The 21828-nt window shown below is 31.7% G+C and overlaps 1 protein-coding gene across 2 annotated transcripts; it reads left to right on the top strand.

The window, feature by feature from the left end:
• The first annotated feature begins 2972 nt into the window (after positions 1–2972).
• LOC110640546 (WPP domain-interacting protein 1) lies at positions 2973–14217 on the top strand. Of its 2 annotated transcripts, XM_021791894.2 has the most exons (4): positions 2998–3292; positions 3514–4735; positions 8229–8330; positions 13371–14217. In XM_021791894.2, the coding sequence occupies exons 2-4, from the start codon at positions 3598–3600 to the stop codon at positions 14078–14080; spliced, it is 1950 nt and encodes a 649-aa protein (XP_021647586.2). In that variant the 5' UTR covers positions 2998–3292; positions 3514–3597; the 3' UTR covers positions 14081–14217. The 2 variants fall into 2 exon arrangements, with proteins under 2 accessions (XP_021647593.2, XP_021647586.2); XM_021791901.2 differs by lacking the exon at positions 8229–8330 and having other exon boundaries at positions 2973–3292.
• The last annotated feature ends 7611 nt before the right edge of the window (positions 14218–21828 follow it).

Raw genomic sequence — 21828 nt, 5'->3', positions numbered from 1 at the left:
TGTTTTGGTTCACATTTGGCATGACACTGTTGATATATTTCTCCCTCTTTGACTTATCAGTCTGGGGTGAGTGTGATTATGTTCCTCCCTCATTGACTTCCTAGTCTGAGGTGAGTGTGGATGAGTACTCATTATTCAGCTAGCTTCCTCCCTCATTGATTTCGATTATTGGGGTGAGTGTGTCTTGTCGTGGTGTACAACACGGCATGTGTGGAAAAATTGTGTCATGGCCTAAATTATGTTATCAATTGGCAACATTGTATTATTCAGTTATTTGATCGAATTGTGTTATTGATTTGCAAAACGGTATTATTCAATTACTTGATCAAATTTGTGTTAGGTGAATTTTGTAAATTGTGAGATGGAATTGTGAATCATTTGATTTGTGAATCACAATAAAAGATTTATATATCGCATTTCAAATTGTTATTGTGCACCATCGAGTAAATTTTACTCGATAGCTTTTCATTGTCGCCGCAGTAGACAGACAGGCAAAATTGACTAGGCTGCTAGTACTACATTGAGAGATCATCGGGTATATTGAGTATACCACATTTTGCATTTTGTACTGTAATGTATGTTCACTGTATGTATATATTGTTCTTGGTTTTGAGCAGTTGTAAATTAAAATTGTACATTGAAGTTGTAAAGTAAATTATGAGTATTTTGGCTTGAAAAATTTGTACTGTATTTCTTTTATCTCAGTCTTTGAAAAATTATTGTGGATTTGAGTTGAAAAACATATTGTGCTGAATTATGTTGGAGTTTGAGATTGAGAAAAATATTGAAGTGCTTTTTACAGGTTTTTGAAGAATTGTTTTGTCTAAAATACAGATTGCACTCTGCCAAAATTTTTACAGAAATTATTAATTGTCCAAATGTGTTAGTTGTTTTACTTCAGTTCAAAAAGTTTTTTAACACCTGTAAATAGTGCTCACCACTATGTAAAGAAGTAAGAAAAGTTTTAAAATCCCTTGTAGTGTATTTAATGGGTTATCAGTAGACGAAGTTGGTAATTCATTAGGTATATTACGGGATCATATTATGCCTTACAGAGAGGTAAGGTGTGACATGATTGGTTTGGATAGGTTGGCATGCCAATAGGGTTTTGATAGCAGTACTGTATATGATGTATGGCTTCATTGCCATTCTGTGATGTGATAGCCTATGGCTATACTGATTATGATGTTTTACTTGGCTTTATGCCTTATTGCTTTTATGGCTTATAAGCCATTCTGTTTGCACACCGGGAGACACATTGTGACTGATGGTGTGACGGCCCGAGGTACCTGGTACCCAGTGCTAGTTTACCCGTTTATCTAGTCCGGTCAATCTGTATAGGTTACTTGGGTATGGAAAAGTATAATTATAATTGAACTAATTATTAAAGAAAATACGAAAATTAAATATCAAGAATGATTACAATAAAATACAAATAAGCTCAAAATCATCAAGAAAATAATTAACAAAATGCATCAAGAAGTTAATATCATAAAATATAATTAGCCTTCAACTAAATAATAAGTTAGTAATTATTTTTTTTATGAATATAATAACTAGAAAATTATTATTTTTATTTGCATATTATATTTTCTTGTGTTATTGGCACCACTAAATTTTATGCTAAGCACGTTGCTTTTGCAACGCGTAGGTACTGAAGATTTGAATAGAGGGTCCAGTAGACCACAGATTGGATAAGGCCGTTCACAGTTCTGCATAGTATCCGTGTCACCTCACAGACTACAGTGCATTGGTAGGATACTAAGTCCCATTTTATATTTTGTGATTTTTGTAAATTTTGTAATTAAACTCTTATTTTATCATGTGTATTTGAAACAAATGTAATATGATTTTGTATTAATGTAAGTACTTGTAACTTATGATTATAAATAACATATGAAAATTTATTTATGATTTGAGCCTAATGATGATGTGAAATAAATGAATGACAAATGGAGGAATTATTAAGAAATTGTTGTAAATTGATGTGATACAAATGGAGTTTGAGAATGATTGGAAATTATTGGAAGTGTTTTTTACAGGTTCTGAAGAACTATTTTCTTCAATTTTTAGCCAGCACTCTATCGGATTTTCTATAAAATTTTCGGAGCCCAAATTAATTTATAATTTCAATAAATGATCTAAATGAAATCAATTTCATAAATTTCACTTAATAACTATAATAAATAAATTAAGAACTGATATATATCAATGAGATAAGTTATGGTGTTCCGGTACACTATGTGGTATTTCTTACTCGGCTACACTGTAGACGGGTAAGGGGTGTCACAGCAAACTCCGTTAGTTTCTCCTTAGGAAATATAATAGAACAAATTATTAAAAGAATAAAGTAAGATAAGATAGGGTGCGCCGACACCAAGTGTAACATGCCTGATACAACTAAATATAACACCCCTTACCCGTTTACAGTGTAGCCGAGCAAAGTGTGCCACATTCGGTGTCGAGCACCCTATCTTATCTTGTCATGTATATTATAATTTAATGTCCATTTATTTTTATTATCACACGTAAAATTTTTTTTTTTTAATTTTATTTTATCACATTTCATTTTTAAGAAGACTCAAACAGAGTCTGCTCTACTTTTTGATTAGTGCATGAAGGGTTCCACTATTTACCTGTTAAAATTTTCATATCATAAGTTCAACCATATCAAAACTAAATCCTAATCTTCTATAGTATCAAATATTTGTATATACATTTTACCATTTACTTATTGCTGAAATTCCTAATCAAGTTTGATCATAACAAATTCCCATCTGTGCAAATTGCAGAAGTCCCTTTCAAACAGCAAAGACGAGTAGTACAGCAAATTTGCTACGAACCAAAGATGCGAAATCCAAAACCAAAAGGCCCAAAGGCCACAAAACAACCAAACCAACAAGCCTGGAGGCTGGAGAAGAATCTAGGATTCTAGGGGGCAATTTGGTAACTTGGAAGAAACACTACAAAGCCAACCTCGTCATGTGTGGTTGTACTCCAGATCAGGTGGCCCGTACGGGCCACTTCTCTTTACTTCCAGGGGGTTTGAGGCTGTGGGCTACCACCACCTCCCTCTGGCCCTTTCCCTAAATTTTTTTATTGGCTATTATAATATTATTCAAAATAAATTAATCAATATTTTGTTGCCTATAAATCTGCAAATCCAAACGGAGTGTAGGGTTTCCATTCCCTTCGATTTTTATGATTCGGGGTGTCAGCAATCATCATCTAATCACCGCGTTTCAGTCTTCAATTCAAAGCTTTCATTTTTGTTTAGGGATACTTATAAAAGGTGCGTTCTTTATTTCTTGTATACTTAAATTTTTACTTTCTTTCGTTTTCTGGTGTCAATTACAGTTATATTGCTTCAATTTCCAAAATCTTAATTTCATTTGATGGAGATATGATCTTTATGACAGTGAACTTGTTCTGAAGAAAATAAAACTGTTTTGAGTTTGAAGCAAGAAAGTTATTCAATTAGAGTTTGCTTGATCTTTATTTTTTGTTTCTCAGATTGTGGGTTGATTTTAACATTAAGCTGATGGAATGATAGTTTGTTGTTCTTGATCTTGATCCAAAGAGACCCTTTAAAGATTTATGGATTTGGAAGGTGAAAATGCTGCTCTTGAATCTGTTGAAGATAATGAATTGACAACCAATTTGGATAGTGTTTCAAATCTTGATCAGAATAAGGGAAAGTTTGAGGCTAATGGGTCCTGTTCAAATGAGATTCACAACATGAGTACTAGCAGAATTTTTGATGCTAATACTGAGCATCATGATGGACTAGTTAAAGAAGGTGCAGGAATTGAGCAATTAGAGAATGAGAATTCTGTGAATTCTCAGCCTTTAACAGCTAAATCTCCTATTATGGGTTCACCCACTATGACTAAAGGATATGGGTTGAGAAAGTGGAGGCGGCTTAAGAGAGAGGTTGTTAAGGATGCTAATGCCAGTGCTGATAACAGTAAAGTTTTGAAGCGGGGATTGTCTAGTTCTGGAACCAAACTGACAAACTTATTGCCAGCTGTGATCAAGCAAAATAGTGAGGGTTCTACTGGATCTGCTAATGTGTTAAGAAATGCGGGTGTCATTGATGGCTTGGCGACTCGTGGTCCATGTTTGGAATCTAGTTTTGCAGTGGGCTCTGCTTTTGTTTTGGGCATAGATTCTGAGAATAGCGAAGATCGAAGTAGCAAGTCTTCGACAGCTGCCAGTGCTCCAAGGTTGAGGTATGATCTTCCTGCAGTGTTGGGATACATGCGGGAGAGGAACAGGATCAATTTGAGCAGAAAGAGTGTTGCTAGCTCAATTCAACAAGTTTCGCTAGGGAAGGTTCGGGCAGAAAGCAGTAAAAAGCCTAGAGGAGATAAGGTCAAAATTGAGAAGGAAAACTCTCATTCCAGTATGGAATCTGACTCAAGAAGCGCCAACTTTGTCTTTATGCAGGGTGTATGCTCTGTGACCAGTAATGGAAATCAAAGTGAAAATTATGATGGAGAAAACAGTGATGATGGCCATGCAGGTGAGCAACAGTTCAGTGAAGAAGTTCAGACTGTTTATGGCCAAGAGAATGTGGGAGAAGTTAAAAATGCTTCACAAGATGATTTAGCTGCAGATGCTTCTTGGGAGGATAAGGAAGAGAAAAGTGAGAACCATCAGCCCACTACAGATCACGATCCTTTGGTTGAGTCTCTTATTATCCTCCAAACAGTGCAGGAAGTCCTCGAAAGTGGTCAGTGTACTTTTATATATAAATTTCTGTAACGCTTTCCTATAATGTTTTATATGTGTTGCTAACTGTTCTATGATTCTATGATACTTTTTGCAATTGTAGAAATTAGAAAACCTTGATGTTATCTTTTGGTATTAATCCAAGTTTGATGTTATTGAGAGTTTTTATTGGTGCTCCAATAAATATTTGTTGCAAGTATCTGAATATTTGGTTTTACCTTTGTCTTTCTACACATTGCGGAAAAGCATAGAGATTGTCATCCAGAAACAGTGATATCAAATTATTTAGCTTGCTTGGCTTGTCGGAAGGCATAGTGGTAGAAAAGTATCCATGCTGAAGGGAGAAAAATCTATGTTCTAAGGCCATAATTTTGAGTATTTAGGTCATTCTAATATCAGTTAAAGAGATTTGTAGCTTTGAGTTGTGATTCTGAGTATTTTGCTTTGAATGAAAATAGCTAGAAGTTGTGGTTCGTAAAGATGGTTCAGAATGATATCCTACTGTTATCTTCTGGATTTGTTTAGTATTACCAAGTTTTTGAATATTTGTGTTAAGATATGTACCATAAATAACTAAGATATGTTTATCTGTAGTGATTGTGTGAATGTATTTAGGTGCTAGAATTGTGGCTGTAATTATGTATTTAATTAGGATTGTATTTCCTATTTAGTTGTCCTGTATAGATTATAAATTGACACCATTGGCTTGAGGGAATAATCAAGCTCTTCAATCATTCTCAATATTCTTCTTCTGTTGTATTTTCTCGCATGATATTAGAGCCCTCGGTGGGTCTGATTTGAAATATGAAACAAAGTCCTCATAGGGAGGAACTTTCCCTCTTTTTCCGGTCACTTTTTGAGAGTCCGTGGTTGTCACAGCCTAGCCTAGTGGATTACCCAGCCCAGGATCAGCCTCAACCACGCTGGTCCTGTCACCTGTTCCTCACTTTTTTTGTCACTATCTCTTCATACAGTAGGCTTTTCTGACGTATTTCTGAGCAACATTTCGGTGTGTTTCTCTTGCCAACATGTATGAGATTGAGGAGTCCTCCAATACAACCTCCAACACAGGTTTTGAGATTCTCGCACCCATATCCAACACAGGTTCTAAGATTCTCAAACCCATATTTTCTTCCATTGGTAATTCACCAGCTATTACTACTGTTAAATTAGTAGGAAGTCAAAATTATATGTCTTGGACTGCATCAGTGGAATTATGGTTTATGGGGCAAGGATATGATGATCACTTGGTTAAAAATGCCATAGATATAGCTTTAACAAATAGAGCTAATTGGACTAAGATTGATGCTCAATTATGTAGTCTCTTGTGGCATTCTCTAGACCCAAAATTATTTAATATTTTTCAGTCTTGTAAAACCTGTTGCAAAGTCTGGACTAGGGCGAAAACCTTATATACAAATGATGTGCAGCATATTTATAAGGTAGTATCAGATATGGTACATCTGCAGCAAAATCAACAAAATATATCTAGTTATTTGGGACAGTAGAATTGCTGAAAGATGAATTTAATTCTATTATGCCATATAATGATAATATTTCTGAGGAACATCGGGACAGGTTCTTCATGGTTTTGGCATTGATTGGGCTAAAACCTGACCTTGATTCTGTTAAAGACCAGATATTAACTAGTCCGGTTATTCCTACTTTAGAGGAAGTGTCTGCCAGGCTTCTACGCATCTCACTAAATAAGAATAATTTCTCCGGAATTGAATCTTCAGTTTTAGCTGCACAAAGTGGAAACCAACCGAGACAAAGTACTCATCAGAGAGGCAAGGGTAAAAGGCTTCATTGCACTTATTGTGATAAGAGTAATCACACTCGAGACACTTGTTGGGCCCTTCATGGTTGACCACCATGCCCCATTCAATCAAATAATGTGAATCGATCAACTGCTCATATGGCTTAATCCGGTGAAAATTGTATTCTTCCATTACCTGATGGAAAGGATCAGGTGTCAGATTCCATCCTATTAACTGGAGCTGATTACAAGGAGTATTTGCAATATCAAACAGCCAAACAGTAATCTTTTAGCAGTGCTCATTTTGGTAATTCCTTTGCTTGTCTAACACAGTCTTCGCACACTGGTCCATGGATCCTAGACTCTGGTGCTTCTGATCATATATCTGGTAATAAAAGTCTTTTCTCATCTCTAGTTTCTCCTCCAGTTTTGTCTAAAGTTACTTTGGCTAATGGTTCACAAACTTTAGTTAAGGGCATAGGAGAAGTAAAAATCTTTCCATCTATTCCTTTAATTACAGTTTTGTTCACTCTAGAATGCCCATATAATTGAATCTACATTAGTAAATTAACTAAAAATCTCAATTGTTCTGTCACTTTTACAGCTGACTTTGTTGTTGTGCAGGACCGGAGTATGGGGAAGATGATTGGAGTAGGATGTGAGTCACAAGGGTTGTACCATCTTTCTACTTCAAATTCTCCAGTTGCTCTTGCCTCTACCACTTTCGCTGATCTTCTTTACAATCGTCTGGGTTATCCGAGTCTTGTCAAATTGCAAAAATTAATTCCTAGTCTTTCTAGTTTATCTTCTTTTGAATGTGAGTCCTCTTAACTTGGGAAACAAAGTCGTGTTTCCTTTCCCAAGCGAGTCAATAATAGGGCTAAGTCTATGTTTGAAATTATCTATTTAGACATTTGGGGTCCAAGTCGTGTTAGTACAACTTTGGGATTTCATTATTCTGTTACTTTTGTTGATAATTATTCTCGTTGCACTTGGTTATTTTTAATGAAGACTCGTTCTGAATTATTCTCTATTTTCAAAAATTCTCTACTGAAATACGTAATCAATTTGGTGTTTCTATTGAAACACTTCGCAGTGACAATGCAAAAGAATATTTGTCTACTTCTTTTACTCATTTCTTATCTTTTCATGACATTTCTCACCAAACTTCATGTGCTTATACCCTTCAACAAAATGGGGTTTGCCGAATGAAAGAATCGTCACCTAGTTGAGACTGTCCGCACTTTACTCATTCACCATAATATTCCTCTTTGTTTTTGGGGAGATGCTATTCTTACTGCTTGTTATTTAACTAACCGAATGCCTTCTGTTTTGCAAAATCAGAGTCCTTATTCCATTTTGTTTCCTGACCAAGATGTCTATCCATTGTCCCTGCGTGTATTTGGTTGTATTTGTTTTGTTCATGATCACACTCCTGGCAAAGATAAACTTTAGCCTAAATCAATAAAATGTGTCTTTTTGGGATATTCTAGATTTCAAAAAGGTTACAAATGCTACAATCCACTTACAAATAAGTACTTTGTGTCAGCTGATGTAACCTTCATTGAAACATCTCCCTATTTTTCCTCCAACACCGCATCCAAGGTTTTTATTCCTACCGCCTTACCAGTTCCTACTCTTCCTCCACCACCAATCAGTCCACCACCTCTACACGTCTACTCACGTTGTCCCCATCCTCCCACTAACACCATTGATGCTCCTTTGCTTGATACAGGTACAACATCGGCTCCTGGTGACTCTTGCCCTCCTTCATCTTCACTTATTTCGGTCTCGCCTTCAACAGACGATGCTACTCCTCCCATTGCCATCCGTAAAGGTATTCGTTCGTCTCGAAATCCTCATCTTATTTATAATTTTGTGAGTTATCATCGCTTGTCTCCTTCCTATTATGCTTTTGTCACCACTTTGTCTAATGTATCTGTACCTAAGACTGTTAGAGAAGCTTTGGAACATCCAGGATATTGTAATGCAATGGTTGTAGAGATGACTGCTCTCCATAACAATGGCACTTGGGATTTGGTGCCACTACCAAAGGGCAAATCTACTGTTGGCTGTCGATGGGTTACACAATCAAGGTGGGGCCTGATGGCCAGATTGATAGACTTAAAGCTCGCTTTGTTGCAAAGGGCTATACTCAGATGTTTGGCCTCGATTACAGTGATACCTTCTCTCCTGTGGCTAAAATTGTTTCGGTTTGCCTTCTTATTTCCTTAGCTGTCATCCATCACTGGCCACTTTATCAATTGGATATCAAAAATGCCTTTTTACATGGCAAGCTAGCTGAGGAAGTTTATATGGAGTAACCACCAGGGTTTGTTGCTCAGGGGGAGTCTGGTTTGGTGTGTCGCCTATGGCGTTCTTTATATGGCGTGAAACAATATCCGAGAGCATGGTTTGGACGGTTTAGTACTGTAGTCCAACAATTTGGAATGTCTCGGAGTGAAGTTGACCATTTAGTATTTTTCCATCATAATGGCCATGATAAGTGCATTTATCTCGTTGTTTATGTTGATGACATTGTTATTACAGGAAATGATCATGTTGGGATCTCAAAACTCAAACAACACTTGTCCAGTCATTTTCAGACTAAGGATCTTGGGAAGCTAAAGTATTTCTCGGGGATTGAAGTGGCATAATCCAATACAGTTATCGCCATTTCTCAAAGGAAATATGCTTTGGATATGCTGACAGAGATGGGCATGTTAGACTGTAGACACGCAGATACTCCTATGGATCCAAATGTCAAACTTGTTCCTGGACAGGGGGAGCCATTGGAGGATCCTGGTAGATACTGGAGATTGGTTGGAAAACTCAATTATCTTACAATCACATGCCCAGACATCTTATTTGCTGTAAGTGTGGTCAGTCAGTTCCTTCAAGCACCATGTAGTAGTCATTGGGATGCAGTTATTCGGATACTCCGATATATTAAAGGAGCTTCAGGACAAGGCCTATTATATGAAGACAGGGGTCATTCGCAGATTATTGGTTACTCAGATGCAGATTGGGCAGGTTCTCCTTTAGATAGACGGTTTACTTCAGGATATTGCATTATGATTGGAGGTAATTTGATTTCTTAGAAAAGTAAGAATCAAGATGTGGTTGCTAGGTCAAGTGCAGAAGTAGAATATCGAGCTATGGCTTTGGCAACTTGTGAACTTATATGGTTGAAACAACTTCTCCAAGAGTTGAAGTATGGGGAACTTAAACAAATGCAGCTAATCTGTGACAATCAAGCAGTACTTCATGTTGCCTTTAATCCAGTGTTTCATGAGAGAACGAAACATATAGAGGTGGATTGTCATTTCATCAGACAAAAGATTGAATTTGGGTGTATTGTCACTAGCTTTGTTAGCTCAAATGACCAATTAGCAGATATCCTAACAAAATCTCTCAGAGGTTCTCGGATTGAATATATTTGTAACAAACTTGGAGCATATGATTTGTACGCTCCAGCTTGAGGGGGAGTGTTAAAATATGTACCATAAATAGCTAGGATATGTGTATCTGGAGTGATTGTGTGAATATATTTAGGTGCTAGAATTGTGGCTATCATTACGTATTTAATTAGGATTGTATTTCCTATTTAGTTGTCCTATACAGATTATTAATTGATACCATTGGCTTGAGGGAATAATCAAGCTCTTCAATCATTCTCAATATTTTTCTTCTATTCTATTTTCTCACAATGTGGATGAAGATCCTTTTGGCATGCAAAGAAAAGCTGATGTTGGAGCATAAAAAATTTTGAAGCCATTGATAAAAGGGCAATTATCTTGAGGATTTAAAGTGGGGAGAATATAGAATGATCTAGATGTATGCTGTATGCTTATTAATATTGTTTCCAATTTGGACCTAGGTAATTGTGATGCTTGACTTGATGCATTGTTCCAAGCTATGTGATTAGGTGGCTAAACTATAGTGGGTTTTGTGATTCACCTTTTTTGGAAAGAGTGCACTATTCATTTCCTATTTCACAGATCAGCTATAGAGTTGTTAATTGTTAGCCGAAGCTATTGTTTGTTCCTAGGATTGGATCATTCTCGGGGCGTGCCTTATGAACTTAAGATGCCATTTTGGGATACAATTGTTTTCTTGGCTTGTCTGTGGGTTTTGCTTTGGGGATTTTAATGTTGAAGAGTAGCTCTTGCGGAAATTTCTTTTTGCCAAATATCCTTCTTTTTTTATCTACAAAACAAATTCTTCTTTTTTTTTTTTTGAAAAAATGATATATGATTTTATCATTTTCTTGATTGATAGAAGCTTTATATTTTTTGAGAATTAATGCTAGAAAATGAGAGTTTAGAAGAGTGATATAGGATGTTGTTTATGCATTTACTTTTTGACATAGTAATTTACTGTAGAAATTTTAATCTGGAATCCCTGAGGGAAGCCTAAGTTTTTCTGAGGCTGGTTCAAATTGCAAATGCCAATGCTGATATTAGACCCTGATGTTTCCAGAACCTTTTTTGCTCATATACTTGGGCTAAGTACACTCTCTCATGCCTTCTAGTGTTAGTAATCCAAGATTAGCTTCTTCAAGAAGCATTATCTTTCAAGTAGTTGCATTTCTTGTTGAATTCGCAGTTATTGAACTTTGCTGCCTTGTCCTAATTAGGTTATAGCTAGATGATTTTTGAAGAATGCAAATTACAGTCCATTATTACTATATACTAAAAGAGGGCAGCCTTTTACTGTTCTTAAGAATATTAAAAGTACCCTCTTATCCCTTCTTTGTTCTATTATTACAATCTTGCCACGATCAAATATTGACTCTGTCCCTACCCTTTAAATGTTGTCATTCCATCAACTAACTAGACCAACCACCTCACTCCCAAATTCCTGTCCTTCCACCTCTCTGGCTCTCTCTTTCAATAGTTCAGTGTATGATTGCCTTATTATTTCATCGAATTTTCATCATCTTTTAACTATTTCTTTTCAGATTACTATATTAAATTATTTATCAATACAATAAATTTAAAGGGGTTTGGTACCCTTAATGTGAGATTAACAAAGCAGAAAATTGTTTGTAGCTTATTACACTTTTGCTAAATAAAAAATGACTATTTTTATCATTTATAAAAATGAAAATTTCAAGAATCAAAGTATAATATAAAGTAATTTAAATCCTACGACATAGCTAAAATTTGTTTTAAAATATTAATATCACTCAAAATCTCAACTAAACTATATTAAAAAAATTAATAATTATATAATCAATAATTGCGATACATAATAATAATAATAATAATAATAATAATAATAATAATAATAATAATAATAATAATAAAGATTTAAGTTTGAGTAAAAAATAACTTCATTCTATGGACGTTGATGTCAGGACTTTCTTTTTTTTTAAAAACCTATTTTCTCACTAATAAATTAATCTTACAAAATTGGGAAGCATATTACTCCAAATCTAATTATGCCTTTTTTTTTTCTTTTTACTTTATTTTTTAAATTACTTTTATCGATTCAAATTATTTTTCTTGTTATAATTTTTTATTTTAATATCAATTGCTTTAAATTATTTAACTATTATTATTATTGAAATAATTTTTGAGTAATTTTATTTCTAATAAAGTGTAATTTATTGTTCTAACAACAATATTGTGATTATTTTACCATATTACTATTCCTTGCTTTCAGTATCTTAATTTTTTTTAAAAAAATTACTTTATTACTAAAAACAATTTCTTTTTTCATTTGTTACATTATATATCTTGAAATCTTTATGCCTCTTTTTTTCCTTTTAATTTCTATTTTAAACTACTTATATTAATTCAAATTATTTTTTTCATTTTCATTTGAATTTCTATTAAACTATTTAATTGTTATTATTTTCATTGAAATAATTTTGGAACTATTTTATTTGTAATAAAGTGTAATTCACGGATCTAACATATTAGTTTGTCTTAAACTAAACTTTATACGCATAACTAATATCCAATATAGTGAACGATTAAAATTTTGCTTTTATTGAATTACTGACTAAATGATTTTAATAATTATTGATAGATAATAGTTTTATTTATATAATGTAAGTATAATGCTTTATATTATTATAAAACAAAATTAGATATATTTTAATATAATTATTTATTATTTATGTTAATATGTTAAATATAACAAAAAAAAAATAACAGCAGCATTGTGCAGGCATTTAGAGCTTGTTAAACCTAAGTTTTGACTTGCCAAATGCATGCTTGTCCCTTCTCTAATCTTTGTGGTCTGTGATCTCTGGAATTTTCATTGCAAAAGATATATTTTATGGATCTAATCTGATGTGTAATAGAATAATCTCACTCTTCGACAAATGATTGAAGTTTTCCTAATTATTAATAGTGTCTCAAATTACTGGTAGCATAAGCAGTAGATTCATTAGTCAAGGATGTTATTTAGAAACAAGCTATGGGACTTGACTCGTCTGGTTTTTATTCTAAAATTGTTATATTTTTTTTTATGTGGCTGTAATTCATTGCCTGAAGCCTACTGCTGTTGTACCTTGTTACACTCATACAAGTTTGTGTTCCTATTCTATGTATGATATTAATCCACATTTGAGGTAACATAGGTCACACTCTCAAATCTTGCTACTCTTTTGTTATTTGGCTGGATTTTCAGCTGGCTTCTGATGTTTACTCTCATCTGTTGATTTGAGTGGGTGTTGTTGTGGATTGATGATCTGTGTCGTGACAGTTTTTGTATTTCAGTTTTGGTTGTACAACATAAAGATTGTTACATTTTCAAACCGATTGGTCTGTTTTGGGTGAAATGAAACTGGCTACTTGAGGTGCAATAGCTAATGAAATATGAAGATTTATTCAATCTAACAGAGTTAGGAATTCTGTTGCAGAGGTTCGAAAATTTGAGGAAATTGGGAAGATTAGCAGTGTTCCACTAGATTCCACTTCAGCTGACAGGGGAATCCATGAGTCAAGCTCATCTGACCAGTTTGATTCTGAAAAGATCAGACGATCAAGTTCCTTAGAATCTCAAGTGTTAAGCTTGACAGAAAATATAAAATATTTTGAAACCAAACTGGAGGAGGCAAACACAATGCTTAATGTAAAGGAGTCCAGGATTGTAGAACTCGAAAATACCTTGATTAGTGGCAAGTCACCAACAGAAGAATCAGGAAACACCATGGAGTTGCAGCATGAGAAATCTAGAGAGATTGAAACTGAGCTTGAGGGTCTATTCAAGCAAAAGATTGAGGCTGAGGTTGAGTATTTAACCCTGTCGATGATGGTGCAGAAGTTGAGAGTTGCTGCCAGTGATCAGCTCACTCTCTTTGAACAACAGGAAGCCCTATCTGGTGAGCAAGCACAAATGCTGAACAAGCTTGGGGAGGCAGAGAGGAAGGCCTCAATGCTTAAGAAACAAGCGGAGGAGGTGGAAAAATATTGCAGCGATATTTTAGGGACTGAAGAGGTGTTGAAGATGCAGAGGAGAGTATGTAAGGTTACTTCATGTTTCTTTATCCAGTTGAGTTTGCTTATGTTGGTCTTTTGGTTATTAGTGTTGCAGATGTCACCCCATTCTGGGGCTGTTGTACCCACCTAAAGTATTTGAGAAAGATAGATCCTTTTTGTGCATTATCTCCATTTCTAGGCAAAAATCTGAATGCTGAATTTTGTTGTTAGAACATTTTTTTCTCTAACTATTGTTTGAAGGTTGAATTGCATTGTTAACGTATGAAATATGGTGCATGGAGCATCCAGGTTTGCCTTGCAATGGTGATGATTTTGGTTTCTTCTGTAGCACACTAGCAGAGTGGACAGTCAAGTGCAAAAATGTTAATAGTTTACCGATTACTATAATATTTTTCTGATGAAAATATAATTCAAAATCATATGCAAACATGGTCTGCTCTGTTAAAAAAAGGCAAGATTATATACCAGTTGGCATTTTTACGATTATTGTTGTTTAATTTGAAATAATTTAATTTTATTAATTTCTTTTTTGTTAATGTTCTCGTTCGAAAACATAATTAAGTGAGAATTCAACTATTGCCAAATTCTAGTTTTTTAAAAGTAGTGTGAGAGCCTCTCGACTTACTTCTGGTTTTTGCTGGTTACAGTTACGGTGCTGCTAAGATCTTTGGTGCCGCTCATTTGTCCTAGTGATAATTAGGGACGACTGAACTTTGCTGCTCGGTGGGATCTTTGGTTAAAGCTTTTTTTGGGTATTAGGGTTTTGCAAGGGAAATGAACCTTGGTCATTCTTTAAGTTGGGTCCATATTTTAGTCCTTATATTGTTTTTTTTTTAAGTTAAGTAAGCATTTTTTTCATTAATGAAAATCTTATATTTGAAAAAAAAAAATCAATTCTTTAAACTTAGAAAGAAAAATTCATTTTAAAAGAAATAAAAATCATAAAAAAATTATGTAATTGTCTAATAATTTAATTTAATATTTTTTTCAGATAATTTATTCTAAGGAAGCTTATATGATGCTATTATTATATCATAATTTAAATTTAAAAATCTAAGTATTTTATCAACACAAAAATTAAACAAATAATGTTTGTACCATAAACTGATGCCAACCCAGGTATATTGTACGCCCCATTACAAGGCCATCTTCTCACGATGGGTTAACAATTTTTTTAGGATCTGTTTTCTAAAAAAAGGAAAGTTGAAGAAAAAAAAAGTGAAATTATAATGAAAGTATAATTTCTATGTAATGAAAAATTATTATTTTATTTATAAATCTTTTTTACAGAGAAAATAAAGGGAAGAAGTGATTTATTTATTTTATATTTTTAAAAGAAAGAAAAGTGAGGAGAAAAATTATTATATTTATACTATTATGTTCATATTAAATAAATAAGATTATATTAAAAAATAACAATTGAAGGAAAAAAAAAATGGCATAGAACAAAAACATAAAATAGGACAACATGTTTTGTAGTGAGAAAAATGAAGAAAATATAGGAAAAGGAAGGGAAAAAGAAAAGTAATTCTCTTGTTTTGTTGAAAGAAAAAAAGGAATTAAAAAAACAATTCCCTTGCATAGAAAAAATTTAAAATTAAAAAATTCATAAGGAAAATTATTTGCATATAAATTTTTTTCTTATAATTTTACTTATTTTTCTTTTCTCGATTTTTATTTTCATAAAATCGACTCTTATACTGTGAGAGAAATGGACCTTGATTGTTTTTTGAGTTGGGTCCATAATTAGGCGCTTATATTGTATTTTGTTCTTTTCTTTTTTGTGCTAAGCAAGCCTTTTTTTTTATTAATGAATATATTATATTTGACAAAAGAAAAAAAAAGAAGGAAGAATTCAATTTTTGAATTTACAAGAACATTCGACAAAAAAAAAACTTAAAAAAAAATTCATTTTGAAAGAAATAAAAATGAAGACAAAAGTTATATAATTGTGCGGGGATTTAATTTAATTATTATTTTCTTTGCATATAATTTATCTTAAGAAAGTTTATATGGTGTTGAATATCCTTATTGTAAATCTTTTTTATAAAGAAAGGCAAAGAAAAGAAGGGAAGTGATTTAATTATTTTCTATTTTTAATAAAAAAAAATGAGGAGAAAAATTATTATATTTCTATTATTATGTCCCATATTAAATAAATAAGATTATATTAAAAAATAACTATTGAAGAAAAAAAAGGGTAAAAACAAAAAGCTGGAGAGCTTGTTTTGTAGTAAAGAAAAGAGAAAAAATGGAATTATCTTATTTTGTTGGAAGAAAAAAAAAGGAAAAATTAAAAATGCAATTTCCTTGTATAGGAAAAATTAAAAATTAAAAAACTTATAAGGAAAATAATAATTTTCCTTTACATAAATATTTTACTTATAATTGTACTCACTTTTTTTTTTCTCAGTTTTTCTTTTTATAAAATAACCCTTTATGCCGTAAGGGAAGTGGATCTTGCTTGTTCAGTGGAGGTCTATATTTAGATTCTTATGTTGTATTTTATTCTTTTATTTTTTGGGCTGAGCAAGCCTTTTTTTTTTTTAATTAATGAATATCTTATTTTTGACAAAAAAAAGGAAAGAATTCAATTCTTTGAACTTAAAAAGAATTTTTTTTTAAAAGAAAGTTATATAATTGTGAAAGAATTCAATTCTTTGAATTTAAAATTCAATTCTTTGAACTTATATGGTGCTGAATGCCCATATCATAATTTAAATTTGAAAATCAATTTACTTTATCAACACAAAAATTGACCTAATAATATTTGTAATAGAAAGTAACAATAACCCAAATGGATTATAGGCCACATAACAATGCCATCTTTTGATGATTGTCATCAATTCTTTTAGGGTGTGTTTTCTAAAAAGGAAAATTGAAGGAAAAAAAAAAGTGAAACTATAAGGAAAATAAAATTTCTATGTAAAGGAAAAGTCTTATTTTATTTGTAAATCTTTTTTATAAAAAAAAGAAGAAAAGAAGGAAAGTGATTTATTTGTGTTCCATTTTTTGTTGAAAGAAAAGTGAGGAGAAAAATTATTATATTTATACTATTATGCCCATAACAAATAAAGAAGATTATATTAAAAAACTATTGAAGAAAAAAAAAGGACATAAAAAGAAAATAGAAAATAGGCTGGCTTGTTTTGTAGTAAGGAAAATAGCGAAAAAATTGATTAAAAAAAGCTCTTATTTTGTTGAAAGAAAAAATAGAAAGAAGGAAAAATTAAAAATGCAATTTCCTTGTATAGAAAAAATAAAAATTAAAAAACTTATAAGGAAAATTAAATAATTTTCCTTTGCATAAATATTATATTTATAATTGTAGTTACTTTTCTTTTCTTAGTTTTCATTTTCATGAAGTAGTTCATTATACTATAAAGGAAATGGACTTTGCTTGTTCAGTGGGGTTTCATATTTAGGTCCTTATATTGCATTTTATTCTTTTCTTTTTTTGGCTGAGCAGACTTTTTTTTTTTATTAATGAATATCTTATCTTTGACAAAAAAAAAAAGAATTCAATTCTTTGAACTTAAAAAGAAACTTTATTTTTAAAGAAAGTTATATAATTGTTTTGCAATTTAATTCAATTCTTTTTTTGCATATAATTTATTCTAAGCAAGCTTATATGGTGTTGAATATCTATATCATAATTTAAATTTGGAAATCAATTTATTTTATTGGCACAAAATTTCACTAATATTGTTTGTAACACAAACTAATGACAACCCAAAAGGATTATACACCCCGTAACAAGACCATCTTCCTATGATGGTTATCAATTCTTATAGGGCATGTTTTCTAAAAAGGGAAATTGAAGGGAAAAAAAAAGTGACACTATAAGGAAAATAAAATTTCTTTGTAAAGGAAAATTATTATTTTACTTATAAATCTTTTTTATAAAGAAAAGAAAAGAAAAGAAAAGAAGGGAAGTGATTTATTTATTTTCTATTTTTGATAGAAAGAAAATTGAGTAGAAAAAATTACTATATTTCTACTTGTTGGACCTAGGGGTTTTAATCATATTTTAATAATAATAAATAATAATTAGTGTGCTACTAATTTATATTGAAAGTATTTGTATTAAGATTGTAGGTTCCAAATTCGAAATTATGAAATTGCTTTAAATTAAGGTTGAAAGAGAATAAGAAAATGAAGCAAAGTATCATGAAATTCTACAATGTAATTTTTATTTTCTTTTACTCCTTGTGAATCTCATGTATTAATTATGTTGGCTCAAGTTTAAGTATTTTTTAGAAAATTTTTATCGTCTTATTTTGACCTTTTTCTTGACCAAGGGGGAGTTTAAATTAATTTTTCATTTTTGAATGATGCATAATTAGTTTTTGAAAATGTTTTAGTTGGAACATTTATTGAATTAGCTTTCCAATACTTCAAACAGATCGAAAATCCTATTTTGGGACCAAAAGTTATACTGATTTTGAGTATTTTGATATTTTGGGTAGAATAGACTTCGGCAACTAAAGTAGGAGACTTCAGTAGCTGAAGTCAAGTTTTTAAAACCATGTTTTTGGCGGATTAAACTTCAGCATTCAAAGTAAGGGACTTTGGTAGCAGAACTTGAGTTTATAAAAGTCTAAATAATTGGATTTTAAGTTATTGAATGACTATTTTTGCTTTTAAGGCACTCCCAATAGTCATTTTCTTGCCAAATTATAAATATGGGTTATTTATCACCGAAGAAGAGTTATAACAAATTTTTATTTGAGAATTTATTGTGTTATAAAATCTTTTTGCTCTTTCTCTCTCTAGAACTTGAATTTTTGCAATTAATTTCTTAAGAGCTTATGTTAAGATGTAAATTTCTTGTGTTCTGAGATTGAGAGTAAAGTTGTTGAGAGTATTTATTGCATCAAGAGTATTTCTAGATTATTAAGTTGCTCTTGTGAGAAAGGGGATTGTACAAGAGTAAGGGTTTGCTCTTGTAGATTGTAAGAGGTTTCAATCTTAACCCAAAGAAGATTAATAGTAGAGTTAACTCTCAAGGAGGGTCTTGAGGAGAGGACGTAGGCTTGGATAGCTAAACCTATAAATCCTTGTGTTCATCATTTTCCCTTTCTCTCTTCCTTGTATTTATTTTTCTCTAATTTCTCTTAGCCTCCAAAATTTTTAATTAGAATCTAATTCACCCCCCTTTTTGGGTTGCTTAAGGGACAACAAGTGGTATTAGAGCTAGTCTACATTTTACAAAATACAACCATCTTGGAGTAAAAATCAAATGTCAACCCTTAATGCACAAGAAAGCTAATTGGTGGTAAGGCCTCCGTTCATTGATGTCAATAATTTACTCTATTGGAAGAATAGGATGTATTTCTTCCTTAAATTAGAAGTAGATTTGTAGGATGTTGTTGAGAATGATCCCTTCACCCTAACCAAAATTGTAGATTGTGAGCATGTGGAGAAACCAAAGGGTGAATGGAGTGAGCAAGAAAAGAGAAGGGTGGCGCTAAATGACAAGGCAATCCATGTTTTATTTTGTGCCCTCAGTAGAACTGAGTACAACAAAATAGGGTTGTGCATGGTTCCTAGGGAATCCAAACCAAACTGGAACAAAAAAGAACCGTTACTATAGGAACTGAACCAAACAGAACTAAAGTTATTTTATTATTTTGGTTTGTTTCTGGTTCTTCATTAAGAATCGAATCAAAACTAGACTGAAAATGAACTGAACTAGAATTGAACCAAAGAACCGATTTTATTCATATGTATTTTTTATATATTTTAGTTATATTACATAGTTTCAATAAAATTATATATATTATATGCAATTAAAATAGTTATATATATAACTTAATTTGTTATTAATTATAAGTATATTTATGTAAACCAATATTAACTTTTATTATTTTCAATTATAAATATATTAAATCACTTTATAGTTATTAATTATCTTATTAAATCACCTTTTCATCATGTAGTATACTTCCTTGTTAAAAATTATATAATTGAAAAATATGTATAAGATAGTAGAAATATTTATTAAGATATATGTTATGAAGTGACTTAATTTATGTATGCGTTGTTTCATGGGATTGAATTATGACTTACTCAAAATGTTAATGGTGCGATTTAAATAAAATATTTTGTGAGCTATGTATTCATAGTGGAGAGTATGAGCAAAAATAATATTTAAGAATTAGTGTTAATAATTGCATTCACTAAGTTTAAGATTACATTAGTAATTTTATTTTTAATTTGAAAAAGTTTTAATTATAATTTACAAAATTTTTATAAAAAACATTTACAATATTAAAATTAAATTTATTTTTAATATTTATTATTTTGAATTAAAATTTAAATTAGTAAAAATTGTATGTTATCCAACAAAATTTTAACTTTAAATAGTTGAATGAAAATATAGTAAAGAATTTCTCTAAAGCTAAAAATAACGTAGTTTTGTGCTCTTGATTTAGGTTGCATTAATCCTAACTCATATTATACTTGTTGATTTGCTATTATTTTATAATTTGGATGGAAATATTATATGACTTATTATGTGTAGGATCAAGCGCTTACCACCAGACCAAAAGTTTAAACTTTTAGCAGAAGCGCAACTCTAACCTCTTATAGCGTAGCAGCCCAAGCGCTATGGGCCAAAAGGATCTAGGCAAGATACTGGCTCATTAAACTATCCCCACTCAATGCCAACAATCCATCCCAGCACCTGCCAGGGATTCAAACCCATTACCTTGGCTGTGATACAAATTGCAGGATCGAGCTCTTAACACTGTGCCAGAAGCTTAAACTTTTAGCAGAGGCACAACTCTAACCTCTCATAGCGTAATAGCCTAAGCGCCATGTGGGTCAAAGGAACCTGGGTAGGATACTGGCCCATTAAGCTATCTCCACTTAATGCCAACATTATTTGGTGTTATTTTATACTTTTATGCATTGATATTTTATTTTGATATTTGTATTGTTATTTTAATATTATTGTTATTATTTTTATTGATATTTTGATGTTAGAAATATATAATTATTTTTGTTCTTTGAAAAGGAATACAATAATACAACAATTTTAAGTGTAGAAACCGATAATTGAATCGAATAAAAACCAAAATTGGAACAAAAAATAGAACCGAAACTATAACCGAACTATAATCGAAAGGACTTAGAACTGAACCAAAACTAGAATTGAAATTTGATTCCTCTTTTGGTTCCAAATAATGAAAGAATCGATGTTCGATTCTGGTTTTGGTTTTTACAAAGAACCAAAATGGAATTGAAACCACACAGCCTTACAACAAAGTTTGTATGAAGTTTACTGCAAAAGAGATTTGGGATGCTTTGGTAATTGCTCATAAAGGCACAAGTCAAGTGAAGGAGAATAAGATGGATTCCCTAATCTACCAACCTAAGCTATTCAAGATGAAATCGAATAAGATAATTAGCCAAATGTATGATAGATTTGTGAAAATCATTGGTGGAATCAAATCTCTTGGGAAGACATTTACCAATGAAGAGCTAGTAAAGAAGATATTATTATTATTATTATTATTATTATTATTATTATTATTATTATTATTATTATTATTATTATTATTATTAGTGACTAATCAAAATCTAATAATAAGAAAATTTTATTAATACTACCAAAACTAATAAAAATATTGATAGAGGACTTGAGCTACTAAACTTCTTATGAATCATGCAATACATAAAACCATGCATGCGCACAATGTTAATGAAATAAACACTATAGTAAATCTATATATTGAACTTACAAAATTGATGCAACAATATAACAAAAAAATTGAAAATACTATATAAAATTGAATGCGGCATTATGTTATCTTTCATTGTTACTTGTATATTATACTTGTACAGTATACCCGAGTAAGTAATGCCACACGG

Source organism: Hevea brasiliensis, chromosome 2 (genome assembly GCF_030052815.1).
Source record: "Hevea brasiliensis isolate MT/VB/25A 57/8 chromosome 2, ASM3005281v1, whole genome shotgun sequence".
NCBI lineage: Eukaryota > Viridiplantae > Streptophyta > Magnoliopsida > Malpighiales > Euphorbiaceae > Hevea > Hevea brasiliensis.
This window is presented reverse-complemented; position numbering and strand designations above follow the sequence as displayed.

Excerpts from the sequence above, each read along its gene's own strand:
- LOC110640546 (XM_021791894.2), top strand. The coding sequence starts at position 3,598 with ATGGATTTGGAAGGTGAAAATGCTGCTCTTGAATCTGTTGAAGATAAT. Across the intron at positions 4,736-8,228 it reads GCAGGAAGTCCTCGAAAGTG|GTACAACATCGGCTCCTGGT; the intron begins GTCAGTGTACTT and ends TGCTTGATACAG. Across the intron at positions 8,331-13,370 it reads TCCCATTGCCATCCGTAAAG|AGGTTCGAAAATTTGAGGAA; the intron begins GTATTCGTTCGT and ends ATTCTGTTGCAG.